The 13,853-nt window shown below is 45.8% G+C and overlaps 1 protein-coding gene across 10 annotated transcripts in view; it reads right to left on the bottom strand.

Annotated features, from left to right (window-relative positions):
- Window positions 1-961: 961 nt before the first annotated feature.
- Window positions 962-13,853, bottom strand: part of RPTOR (regulatory associated protein of MTOR complex 1) — a 257,671-nt gene continuing 244,779 nt past the window's right edge. For 8 of the 10 annotated variants that reach the window (XM_067547239.1, XM_067547232.1, XM_067547234.1 and 5 more), the window contains 6 exons: window positions 10,004-10,131; window positions 9,385-9,471; window positions 5,759-5,875; window positions 5,627-5,656; window positions 5,022-5,151; window positions 962-3,738 (listed from right to left, as the gene is read on the bottom strand). In XM_067547239.1, the coding sequence (XP_067403340.1) occupies window positions 3,670-3,738; window positions 5,022-5,151; window positions 5,627-5,656; window positions 5,759-5,875; window positions 9,385-9,471; window positions 10,004-10,131 (561 nt within the window). In that variant the 3' untranslated portion in view covers window positions 962-3,669. The remainder of the gene's footprint in view (window positions 3,739-5,021; window positions 5,152-5,626; window positions 5,657-5,758; window positions 5,876-9,384; window positions 9,472-10,003; window positions 10,132-13,853) is intronic. The other 2 variants (XM_067547233.1, XM_067547235.1) reach the window with 1 other exon arrangement.

Here is a 13,853-nt window from a genome sequence, read left to right as displayed (position 1 = left end):
AAAAAGAATGTCATTCTGGGAGGTATTAGCAGGAGTGTTGTAAGGAAAAGACTAGAATTCTTCCACTCTAGTTAGCACTGGTAAAGCCTCACCTGGAGCACTGTGTCCAGTTCTGGGCACTGCACTTCAGGAAAGATGTGGACAAATCGGAAAAAGTCCAGAGAGGAGCAACTAAAATGCTAATAGATCTAGAAAAACATGATCTCTGAGAAAAGTTTGAAAGAGTTGGGTTTCTTTCGTCTGGAGAAGAGAAGGCTGTGGGAGAACATGTTAATCTTCAAGTGGGTAAAAGGCTGTTATAAAGAGGAGGGTGATAAATTGTTCTCCTGAGCCCTAGTCTACACTTACCTGGCGATTCGGCGGCAGTTGATGGGAGTTACGCAAGCTATGCAGAGTAGCTTGCATCACTCCCGTTGACTGCTGTACTTCCCTTCTGTGCGGCGTCTTCACTGTGCCAACAGGAACACGTAGCACTACACCACTTGAGGGGGTGGTTTTACAGTGTCAACGTCTGGATCGATTGAGCGGGTCTTCGCTGACCGCTCAATCGATCCAGAAAAGTCAATCTGACGGTGGCAGCTTTTAATCACTGAAGACAGGACAAGAAGTAATGGGCTTACACTGTAGCTATGGAGATTTAGGTTAGACATTAGGAAAAACTTCCTAACTGGAAGGGTAGCTAAGCCCTTGAACAAATTACCTAGGGAGGTTATGGACTCCCAGTCATTGGAGGTTTTTATGAACAGGTTAGACGAACACCTGTCAGGGATGGTCTATACTTAGTTCTGCCCAGTGCAGGGGACTGGACTAGTTCACCTATCAAGGTCGTTGCAGTCCTACATGTCCATGATTTATATGATTTCTCCCCTCCCTACCCAGCCTGTTTTCCGGCTCCCAGTACTGGACAATGCTGCCTCCTTCCCTTTGTTACAAGAAAACGACCTGACCACAGGCTGTTTCTGCATTTATATTTTATTAACCATTTATTGTTTGTAATTATTTTACTCTCACATTACAATCTCGTAGTTTATTTTTTTAATATCTTTTTTTATTTTTGTAAAATAAATAGAGATAAGTGAACTTTTAGGTAGGATGATCTTTAGAGCCTTGGTTAAACTTCATGATTGAATTTTTTCATCAGACCTGTGAAAACAGAGCCCAGACACACACACATGCTTAGATCAGAGCTAAACAGGCCAAGTCAGTTAAAAACCATACTCCTGGCAGCCCAGGCTGGGAGGGCGCTCAGGGAATGCTGGTGTGAAGATAAAGCAGCTTCCCACGATGCACCTTTGCATTTTGCCAGGTATTTCTTGTTCTTTAAACAAATCCACTGATCGAGGTTAAAAATCTATGGTTTGTTTGTAAAGCGTGCATGTTAGTCAGTTATCTGCAAATCCCAGTCTCTGCCAGCAAGCCCATCATTGGCCAGTCCCTGAGCTCCTAGCCATATGCAGAGGGACAGGCATGGTAATCAGAGGGTTGAGACTGGGCACCACCACGACAGACACTGGGGCAAGTAAATCTGTGTATAACAGCAGCTCAGTGGGCCACCAACAGAGGCAACATTTTTTAGCCCATCATTAACTTTTGGTAGCCCACATATTAGAAAAACACAGAGTTTTAGGTAAAACAAACTCCTCCAGATTTCCTTCCACAGCCTTCGATTCAGCATCCTGCGAGGTGGCCTGCGGTCCGCCACAGCGAACAGAAGACTGCGATTGTGCTTGCGGGTGGGGAAAGTGCCCCAGGCTTTGGTACCTGCCTCAGTCGTCACAGCTCAAGCAACCTTGCAGCGGGAGTACTTTGAGATTTGCAGACAGCAGCGTTTTACTACTTGACTTCTAATGGCAGAGCACAAAAGGATCCGGGAAAAAACACCCGAGTGGTTCTGATGCCACAGCATTGCCGGGCTGCTGAACGAGCGTCTCAGGAAGCAAAATGATCTGGCATGTTATGCGCAGTGACAGGTCAGTCATCCCCAGCCGAGCTCGGGGGGGAGGTGAAGCTGCTGCCCAGCCCACAACAAAAAGCAACAACGCTGTTCTTTTCTTTTCTCATTAACACTATTGTCGTTGTCAGCCTCATCACTGGCAGAATTCATTAGGCACCTCTGCTGGCCTGTGAGTAACCGTGATGCCAGCACTGAGAGCGTTTCTTAGATCTGGATCGCTTAGCATCATCACTGTGTTACTTCACAAGGTTTTGTTCTTCTCGCCCAGCTTATTCACATCTAGACAGTGCTTTACTGGGGAAATCCTCCCTTCAGCTTTGCCTCCTCCTTCCCCAAATCAATCTCCAGACACATTCTGGATGCCAAGGGACAGGAATCTTCATTACAGACAGGGGTGAGGGGAGTGGGAGAGGGTATCGGCTTTCCCTGGAGATCGGGGACAAAATTGTCTTGCACCAGGCAGAATGATCTGCTGTCAGCCCCCTCTCTCCAGGATGGCAGTGATTCTTTTGTGATCAGAAGATACAAGTATATGCCCAGATGTGTAGACACACATGAATGTGCCAATGCAATGCATATCTGCCTGGGTTCATACGGACACATATGAATATGCCCGGATGCTGATAGACCAAAGTGCATTCAAATGCACATGTATACAGCTGGGCGCATACAGTCACATGTGTGAGAAAATATTCACCTCCATTAGCTAGCAGAATATTCGCACTTTCAGAGCAAAATTAATGCCTATGGTGTAAAGCAGGGGTACAATGAGCCAGGAATCCCCCTCTCTGTCTGTGCAGAGTTGCCAGGACATCTCATGTGCTTTTGGGGTTTGCTGTGAGCAAAAGGACAGTGACTCCTGAAACAATGCAGTGAATGAGACAGCGAAGTCTCACACCCCACTCACGTGCATTGACATACGCATGTGCCCATGAACAGAATGCAGTTACATTAGTGACTCACTTAGGGCAATGAGAATGTTGCTCATTTTCTTGTTTCTCCTCCATTTGGATGCCGAACTTTATGGCATGTCAGTGTGCCAGCCGGGTACTATTCTCCTCACTTGCAACCCCCTTCCCTCTCGGGAGCCCCACTCCTCCCTGCTGCTATGCATGCTCGTCTGCTTGCTCATCCACAGCAAACACAGCATACCATTTCCTGTCTCCCTTTGCTCAGTTACACACAGATTGCTCAAGACCAGGTGTGATGTTCTGCAGGCAGGCAGGCAGCCAGCTGGGATCCTGTTCCCAGCCAGAGGGGCTGCTCTTTGGCACAGGGTAGGCGGAGGGGGTCACTTGGTAGGATGAGAAAGCATGGAGCTGTAGGCGAGTCCTGACTTCCTTCCGTACGTTACCTACGCTCCCACGAAACAAAGTCTAAAATAAAAAGCCTCTCACAAAGGTATTGTCTCATCCAGTCTCTGGAGCCTTGGAACCATGTTTGTAACAGAGAAACGTCCACTGAAAACAAAAAAGAAATGTTCCTTTTCGGTCGTTTGTAGAGGTTACAGCTGGAAAGAAAATAGGAGATTGTCTCTCTTTCCACCTCTTAAAATTATCAGTAGCTAAGTCAGACGGAAAAAAAAAGGTTCAAGTTATGGGGTGCAGCAGCAGCAGCCAACACTAAACATTCAAGTTGATCATTTCACTATGTACATTACAGGTGAGACACGGCCCTGCCTGCTGGCACTCTCCCTGTCTCCGATGAGGCTGCTGTTATCTGATCCGCTTTTCCACCGAGTACACTGAGATGTAGTAGTCATTGCTTCCAACGGCCAGGTGAGGCTGTGGGAGGGAGAGCAAACAAGTGAAATATGCAGGAGTCATGGGGCGGCGGGGGAGAAAAGAAAGAGGCAAAGCAACTTGGCTACAAGCTACACATCACTCAAGGGGGTGTAGCGCTGCATTCTGAGCAATGCTGGTCAGATACGAGGGAAATCCCAGCTGGGTCTGCCCAGGTAGCTCTGACAGTGTTTCCTCCACCTATCCTGGCTGTCGGCACGCTGTATGGCACTGTTTCGGGTGGCCATTAGCTGCCAACTTCTTGCATGATTTTTCTCAATGACCAGAAATGTGTTTGTTACAATGCTCTGGATTGAAAACTAGCACACTGTCTGTTGAGAGCCCCAGGAGAACTCCAGGCTTGGAAGAGATCAGGACTAGAGCGTTTCTTTGTTTGCTTATTTTAAAGGAGGCACATTTTTCGGAATTGCTAACCCCTCTCCTCATCCCCCACACCCAAGGACAGCAAATCACCAGGTGTTTGCAGGGTGATTTCCCAAGGGAAAGGAGCAGCAGACTGAGATGCACGCGCTCCCCTTCGATTGCCTTCCTCCTCAGGATGTAAAACACACATAACCGATCAGCAACCCCAAGAAACAACCACCTTGTGTCCCTGCCCCCTAGTCAGATGGCCAGTAACACGTCACATCACAGCTCACCTCTCCCCCAGCTCTGTCCACAGCTCTCCACTTCTTCAGGCCCTTTATCAGTTGCCTGGCTCTTTTCTCATGACATGTAAACTACTTGTGTCCTGACCTTCCAGGTTCTAACAGGACTCTGCCCCCATCTTCACTTGCTCCCTATGCCTCATTCAAGCTACTTTCTGCTATTCCCTCCATCTCCCTCACCTATTCCCAGCTCCAGACATCTCATGTCATTCTGCAAGTGTGCAACACCTCCTAATTAAACAACTGCCAGCCACCCTCATCCCCCTTTCCAAAGACTACAGCACAGCCACCTGCTCTGTGACACAGTCCCCCTGCAAGACCTCTCTCCGTCCTGTTCTGGTCTGAATTTTAACAGCTCACGTTTTACATTGTGCAGGGACTCTAATTTTTTCAGCAGTTTTTTTCGACTGCACAGCACCCAGCACCGCACTACAGTACTATATATCATAATACAGTGTTATATATACAGCTGCAGGTTAAGAACTCAGGAGCACCCATAGACCTGTGCTGGGCAAGACTTCAGTGCCCACTTGCGCACGGGCTGTCTTTAGCCCCTTTTACACAGACATTCACTCAGAATTGCAAAAAAAGTCCAAGTTTTAAAAAGAAAATACAGACCCAATGAGGATGGAAAGCCAGGCAGCTGATGGCTCCGACTCTCTGTCCCATAAATCCATCATAGTATTTGATATTGTTGATCAGCTCTCCATTTCCATTGTAGATGGCAGTGAACTGATTCATTGAGCCACTGGAAGGGAAGAGAGAGGATCACGTTCTCGCCACATTCTGACAATGCTATTTATTTATACATAAAGGGTTTGCTACTCATTACCGCTTGACTATGGAGACAGGAGTCATTTTATAAAGCAAAAGTGTGTACCGAGAGTTCTTATAAGCAGAGAGATTGGTTTTAATCCATGCTCAGCAGCCCAGCACAGAGAGATTTACAAACAGGCTCAAACTGAGCTTTCACCTGTTATGCTGTAAATTCAAGATGGAAAATAAACAGAGCCAATACAAGTGCATATTCCCTGAAGGCGGTTCTCCCACAGCTACCATGGCACCATTTGCATGAAGTGGATTCTGGTGCCCCCTTTCAGCCCAACCATACCCTGCTGCCTTTGAGGAGAGAGTCTGACAAATTGTGAACTGGCAATACCCCGCACCATCACATTGAGTCACCAGTGCAAAGGTTTCAAGAACACACGAAAGGGTTAAAATACCTGAATTGCAAACCTGGGAATGAAGTTGCACTGGTCATAGCAAAGGGAAAAAAGAGATATGAAAGGTATTTGTAATGACGGATTTCTTCTCTCTTTGCTCCACAGAGGAGGTGGGATGGGGTCAGAACCTACCATGCAAACAGATTGGCCTGTGGGTGAATGTCCAGGGCTGTCAGCCCTTTGACTATCTGAAGGACCTTCACAGACTCTGGCATCCTGGGGTCGAAGAAACGGACGTCTCCATTCACGCTATCAACAGAGGAGTTTCACAGCATTAGACTCTGTCCTGAAGAAAGTGCAGACTCCAAAGCCCCAGAGAACAGGCCAGTCACCTGACTGCAAAGTACTACAGTGGAGGAAGAGTCAACCCAGCACCACCCCTCCCGTCTACATCCATCACTGGGACCTTACCCGCCCGATCATAATTTGTTTCCAGTAGCATCCATAGTACACTGGGTGCTGTGCACGAAGGAAAGCACATTCTCTGCCCCAAAGAGTGGCTGTTATCATCTTCTCCCATCCCCATCGACAGGATATCAGCGCTTTCCTTGGTACATCGCACACACACAACACGCTGTGTACGAGGCCCAAGTTCCTTTTCCTTCTGCCAGTGTGAACGATACATTCCATCAACAGTCAGTCATCTGAGGGGCTCCTATGGAACTGCCCATTACGCCAGTTATTTGGACTCTGGTCCATAAGCCCCTGCTGTTCAGAATACTCTTTGGAGCAGGTGTCAGCAAACATAGATTAACGTCCAAGTCACCCGTCAGTCCTATTGATTATTTACTTACTGGGGCGAGCGAGTGGGGATATGGATAGTGGCATGGGGAAGATACTGTGCTTGTTAGGCACAGCATCTTTCAAAGATAAAGAATTACTTGTAGGAATGCGAGCATTGGAAATGCGCCATTAGAATCAAGTTTACTAGAACCGAAGAGGGTGCATCTTTTTCTACCATTCCCTCACACTCTGGTACTGAAGTTCTTGATAACGCATCACACGCTCGCCTGTGCTTTAGGATGGGATTTGTTGGTTAATCTAAGTGAAAGAAGGGGGAAGAGACAAGGAAGAAACTCCCAGGAGCCTGTATCCGAAGTCCAATGGGCTGAAGTTATTCTATTCGAGACTAGAAGTCAACCCTTCTACCACAATCACAAATTTGTGAAGTGCCCTTTCAAGTAGTCATCAAGCCACATATAGCTGCAATGGAAACAACAGAATTAACAACTAACTGCAAGCAGCAGCAAACACATTTCCTTCAGTCTCCTAAGCCTGGCAGTTTCTAACTATTAAAGAAAGGGTACGCCACAGATTACTTACGGAAGTACAGCAAACTGGAACAACCACTGTCATGAAATTAAGTTCAGGGCAAATTAAGCTGCAGGCTCATTTGGATTTTAAAGGAAGACTGAGAATATAATCCAAAAGAGATTGAACAATGATACACAGTACATTCACTCAAAGCATTACATGTCAATAAAAGAATTAAAACTCAATACTTGAGTTTACTGGAAGCCAATGTAAAGTCTTGAAAATGGGAGTAAGATTCTGTGATTCTGAAGCGCTTATCAGAAGGTGGCATGGGTAAACTGCAATTGAAGCTTTGGAAATAGTTCTACAGTCCAACCTTGCCAAACAAAAGCGCTCACAAGATACTCAAGTCTTTCCGCTAACAAGACTGTACATCTGTCTAAAGGGGATTTTGCAATAAAGTGCAAGTGGTTTTCCAAAGACAGAATGGGGCCAGCACTTTCCTCACGGTTGTAATTCTGGAAGAAGGGGGTCTTTGTCTACAGGAATTGTCAGGGAAGGAGTTCTGAGACCTCAATAAGAATGTTTGCTTTTAGGAAGGTTCAAGTTAAATGATGAAACATCAAATATTTGATCTCTCTCATGCAATCAGTAGAGCCAAAATACACTGATGATGGTTAGACAGAAAGCTCATATACAACTACCAAATTCAGCTTCTACCTTCTATGGCTTGATCCAGGGGAAGCTACTGGCCCTAGATACGGCATACAGGGTAGAGCAGTGACATGGAAAAGATTCATGGCTGCTCTGACCCAATGAAGCAGACACCAAGTGATGAGATAAGCAAGATTTAAACTGCCCTGCAGCCTCACCTGAACTACAACAGGTTCTGACTAGCATGAGGATCTCAAACTCCAACAGGTCTAGTGCTGCTGAGGGGCCCAGTGATAAACCAATAGAGACAGAGATCTAAACCAGCAGCAGTTAGAAAGACACTGACCACCTTTAACAAAACTGCTTCTGAACCATGGTGTTTACCTAAAGATGTCTGAACCGTCAGAGAGAGATCAATCTACACAAGCTGGGGCTGGCGTTTTCAAGGAACTAGACCCAGACCCAAATAATGAGATTAGATGAAAATTCAAAAACTCATGGATTGCTGACTATTCCTTAAGCAGAGGGGTTATTAAAGCTAGTCCAGTTTTGGGCACATGGGGGCTCTCTGTACCCTGACATACTGCCATCAGCCCCAGGGATGTGTTTTTCCAACCATTCCGCACAGTTAGGAAGTGAGTCTAAGGCACAGCGCGCTGGGCCTCGCTCCTGCATTTCTCTATGAACGTGGAATGTTCAGGTTTTGGAATAAGAATCCATAAAGGGCTACTAGAGAATATGGGCACTAGCTCTCGGCTGAACAAAGCACCCGATGAATGTGCAGCCTAGGTGTCATAATCCCTTCAGCCGTATGAGTGAGCTTCCTTGGTGATCGGGTTAAAATGGTCAATTCTCTCATGCTTGTTGATCCAGATCCTTTATGGCTTCACTGGTTAGAACTGCAAATGTCTGAGGTGTTTCAGGAAATAGTTCCACTGGAACCAGTTGCTGGTGAGCATTCTTTTATAAAAACCACTCTTCCTGGATGCTGTAGTCATTCAAAGCCAGAAGGCATTCCTTTCTGGAGAGGAAATGAACTGCAGGATGGCTTGTTTGACCAGAGTCCAGTTCTCTGGGATGGGGGATCAGAGATGCCCATTCAAGTACAACATTTTCTCCTGTCTTTATGACACTGCTGTGGAGGGTGTGAAGGAGAGGAAGCAAATGTATGTTCCTTCAGACAAAGACATGCAAGGCAGAGATGCAGGCCGAGCTCCCTGGGGTTGCTGAGGAAGATTACACACGCTAACATGGGAGCACTACAAATCTGGCAGCTGTGCCACTTAAGCCCCTTCCTAAAAATTGTGATAAATTTTACTACTCTCTCCCCTGCCTCGGGAAAGCATTACATCCCAGAGAATTATGTTCTGTTCTCATTCTGTAAACAAGAAAGAGGAGAATCTCTGTGGACGAAGTGCGGCTTTGTGACAGTAAATTGTATTCTGCTGTCCCTTTAACAGGCAAATAAATATCAGCTGCTCTCCACACAGTATTTACTGAACGGCAGGAAAGGATTTATGTGTAGAAAATTTCTAGACGGTGAAGTAATCCAGCACAGAAATGTGCCCAGAGGATGCAGAGGGAGCGTCCTCCCTTTTTGTTCTGTCACACCTGACCCCCACAAGGCATTTACAACAAGGGAGCCAAAGCAGAGCATACAATGTCTTTTAGAACACCCTCATACACTTCCAGGTAGGCTTCTTCCTCCCTTCCCCCACCAAGTTTTGGAGCAGGAGTTAACTGCTGAGCCCAAATGGGAAAGGGCAGAGCTTTACCTTCTTAGGTGTTGAAATATCAGTGACCGATTTAAAGGGAGAGGAAAATGTCTCAAACCTTCAAGGCCATTTTACCTGACACTCATGATGTTGCCTTCAGGATGTTTCTGCAAATATGCTTTCACGACCCAGGCTGTGTGCTCCCGGTAGGTCATGACGCGGCTGAGGACCAAGCAGAGAAAGGGGAAACTTTTGGAAGGAAGACAGAGGAAATCTGAGGCGGCCCAATGAGCTCCTCTACCATCTGCAGCAGCAGCTATAGCTGGTGACCTTCTGAGTCCTGCTGGTTGAAATCATCGAGTGGAAGAAAAGGGCCCTTCCTTCTCACACATCTGGGCTTTGTTAACGAATTTGGGGGCCTAATGAGGCAGGACATGGTCCTTGTCACTAGGCAGGCAAGCAACACAGATCTCTGAGCCGGCTGAGAAAACCCCTGGACCAACAGGCTGCAGCAGCGCTGCCGAGGTGGGACAACAGGAATGAGCGACTTTGGGCACGTGTGTGCTGTAACGAAGGCTGTGAAGAACTCACTGAAACATTACAAACTCCTTCAGTGACACATTTTAGTTACTGAGGCCAAGGTGACAGCTGATAAGCGCATTGCTAACTTGGAGCCTTTAAGACACGAGCCCAGGGAGATTCAGAGACAGTCACTGGACTGCAGTGTGTGGGAGGGAACGCTGCAGTTAGTTACCATTCACTCAGAGCCATCCTCCTGTCATAGACACGGATGGAGCCATCACCGAGCCCTGCCACGATCAATGAGCGGTGAGAGTCACACGACAGGCTGGTCACACAGCTGTCAGCTCCAGTGGGGATATCCTAGGGACAAAGCACACACATCAACCAGGCTGACAGGGTGAAGAGCCTCCAAAGTCCACAGCCTAAACCAGGAAATGCCGGCTACTTCTACACTGCAATAAAACACCCGGGCCACGGAGTCCCTGAGCCCGGGTCCAATGCACTAGGCACGTGGGGCTCAGGCTGGGGAACTAAATGTTGCAGTGCAGACATTCGAACGTGGGCTGGAGCCCAGGTTCTGAGACCCTGGGGTGGGGTGGGGAGTCTCCGAGCCTGCACTCCATCCCAGGCTTGAATGTCTACACTGCAATTTTTAGCCCCACAGCCCCCATGAGCCCAAGTCAGCTGACCCGAGCCAACTGTGGCCATGCTGTGGGTCTTTTATTGCAGCACAGATGTACCCACTAGCCACCGTCAAAGGGCCTTCTGCTGACCCAGGCTCTCCTAGGGTTTCAGGAATCTCCTCCCTCCTTTACCCTGATCACAAACCAATTTCATTTGGGATTTTCATGCATTCTCCCTCCCCTGGCAGGGTATTAATCCTGCAGTTCTACAGTCACTTGGAGGCAGAACTGAACCTCCAGCTGGGACAGAAGGCGTATGTCTACACAGCGTTTATGTCTTGGGTTAGCAGGGTTCGCACTAGTGCTTTAAAAGTTGCTGTGCAAACAGCACTTTGAAGTTGTGGCTCGGGCCGACGCTCAGTCTCTGAAGCCTCGGGAAGGCCTGAATCCTCCAAACTCAGCCTGGGCAGCAAGACACAAATATGGGCTTCCTTCGTGGCAGCACAACGAGCTCTATTCAAAGATCAGCTTTTGGGAATAATTACACACCACAGTAAAGGAGGAAGTCCATTTCAGAAAGGAAGAATCATTGTTATTCTCCTCCTAAAAACACCTAATTAGTTAAGATAAATGTCTACAAGGAATTCTTTCCATAAACCATCCTCAGCATCTGTCGGTTGCAAATGCTACTGGAAAGGCAAGATGGATAATAAATGCTTGGTGAAAAAAACAGGGGGAGATGAGCCACAGGAGAGAAACACACTTGCTGAAAATAAATAGCTTGCAGCTAAGTGGCACATGTAAAAAAGAAACCAAACACACATGAAAGGGAGAGACGGTATATGTTATAGGCAGCAGCATCTACTTAAACTCCTGTTAAAGGAAGGGAACTGCAGAGTAATAACTCTGTGCCTCAAACCAAAATACAGATAAATACTGGGAGGAAGTTTAAATGTGCCTCTGAGAAAGGAATAACAAACTTCCCGAGTACAAAAAGGCAGTAGAAACTTGATCTAATCAAAGAATAGATCTGTTAAGAGGGAGACATTTCCTATGCCCCAAACCAAAATCTATTTCTGAGAAGAGCGGACACCTCTGCAGTGGAGAGCAGCTACAAGTAACAGACCTGCTCAGAAAAGCTTTGGTACAGGAGGCCTTTTCATTTCACAGGTTTCTGCTGTATACCATAATATATACCATGTGTGCACTTAATCTGCCATTCATTCCGAAACCCTCTTTGTCCTCTGGAAAGAATAAATTGATTTTGCCAGAAAATATCTCCCTTGAGTGACAATTAGAGTCATGCTGGGTAATAAGAACTATTCTGTTTTGTCATTTCCATTTTTACTTTAACCACGTTTTGTCTCTCTTACACCTCTCAGCAGTGGATCTCAACATGCTTTACAACCCGCCTGTGAGCAGGGAATTATTACTCCCATTTGACAGATGGATAAGTTAAGGCACCCTGTCATTAAGCGACTTGTTGTTTACAGTGTTGTTGTAGAAATGTTGTTCCCGGATATTCGAGACAAAAGACGGAATTTAAATTCCAGCTTGTGCGCGAGTATCCGACGATTTCCCGTCTCACTTGTTGACTCTGTAAAATAACAGGGCATAACGGTGCCGAGACAAGCCTAGAACCCGGCAGTCCTGACTCCTAATATGTTTGCTCTAGGAACAAACATACGTTTTTAGAAGTACTGATTTGGAGAATAAGAATGTAAAGCAGTAGGGATGAGATTGGTGGAAATACAGCCTACACTCGTATTCTAATGCTGTAGCTTTACCCTTTGTATCTGCTACAAACAAGAGAATCAGTTGGAATAACAGATGTACAACTGTGAAGAAGAATTAAACAGCTAAAACTGAACATTATCAAACAAGGATTAACAAAGAGGCACTTTGGAATCGCATTAGCTAATTTCACACCTCAATCCTATTTTTGTTCCTGTGCACATTCACGTTCTGTTCTCTAGCTGTCATTTGCCACTTATGCTGAATTAATTAACTGTTTGCTGGAGACACCTAACTTGGGGAGCTGTTTTTACACAGTTATTCTAACTACCTAAGATCCATGTCTGCATTTTTGTCTCTGTAGCAGGAACGTGCAGCTAGTGTGGAAAGAAAGTACTTGCTCCGCCACGATATGCAACTTGCCCCCAAAAGGTATTCTCCCAGTGGTTCAAAAGGTGGGAAAGCATCTTTGTTAGCTTGGTTTACATGGCTCCACTGCTTTCTGTGCTGAATCTCAGCTTTGCAGCATGGCTAAGTGAAGAAGTTTTGATCACCAGGATTTCAACAAAACCAAGTTGCGCAATTAAAAATAAAAGAAATAGATGTTTTAAGATATTCACAGTGCAATCATTAACCTTTCTAATTTAAAATATTTTCACCCTACTGATTTCTTATGTTCCCTAATTTACACCGATAAAATAATATTAGAAAATAATTAAGATTAGCATAGGCTTAATTATGCTGCATTGCAGGGTCAAAAGTGTGATAATTAATGTTCATTGAGAGGTAATTAATTTCTAAAAGCTCTGTACACTAATCTTCATTTTCCCCTGCATGGTGACTTTATTCTTGCAGATCTGCTGCTTCTCCTTACACTACCTAAAAATTGTTTTAATTGGATCACAGTTGACATGCAAGCTGACAGTTTTTGTCCTCATTTATTTTACATGGAAATGTATGGACAACAGAAACAGTGCTTTGGTGCAGGATCATTTAAAAGGTGGAAAGCATTTGATTATTCTGAAAGTCACGGTAAGCCTTGGAGTCCTGAAAGGCAAGTTCTGTGGAGCCCCACAGAGGTGAAAGGAAACTATCTAAGAGACTCTTGATGTGGTGCAGCCATTTGCAGAACCAGAGGGCACTTTCAATGCTTTAGAGTCTGTGGCCACATGGTACTGGGGCAGATTCTCAACTCAGTCATATTGATGTAAGTCAGTAACTCCATTGACTTTACTTGACTGGTGTGAGATCAGACAATGTCTCACATACATGTCATCCTAAGCATTCAAGCCCTGATTCAGGAAAGCCCTGATAAATTGGAGTGGGTTCATCAAGAAGGATGCTGATGATAAATTGGAGCGGGTTCAGAGAAGAGCCACGAAAATGATTAAAGGATTAGAAAATATGCTTTACAGTGATAAACTCAAAGACCTCAATCTACTTGGCTTACCAAAGAGAAGGTGAGGAGGTGATCTGATTACAGTCTGTCAGTGTGTACATGGGAAACAAATATTTAATAATGGGCAGAGAAAGTTCTAACATGAGCCATGAGCTAGAAAAATTCAGACTGGAAATAAGGCGGGTGGTGAAGCACTGGACTGAGTTACCTAGGGAGGAGGTGGAATGTCCATCCCTAGAGGTTTTTAAGTTGCGGCTTGACAAAGCCCAGGCTGGGATGATTTAGCTGAGGTTAGTCCTGCTTTGAGCAGGGGATTGGACTAGATA

This window comes from Emydura macquarii, unplaced genomic scaffold (assembly GCF_026122565.2).
Source record: "Emydura macquarii macquarii isolate MOO-44397 ecotype Brisbane River unplaced genomic scaffold, CSIRO-AGI_Emac_v2 contig_1230, whole genome shotgun sequence".
NCBI lineage: Eukaryota > Metazoa > Chordata > Testudines > Chelidae > Emydura > Emydura macquarii.
This window is presented reverse-complemented; position numbering and strand designations above follow the sequence as displayed.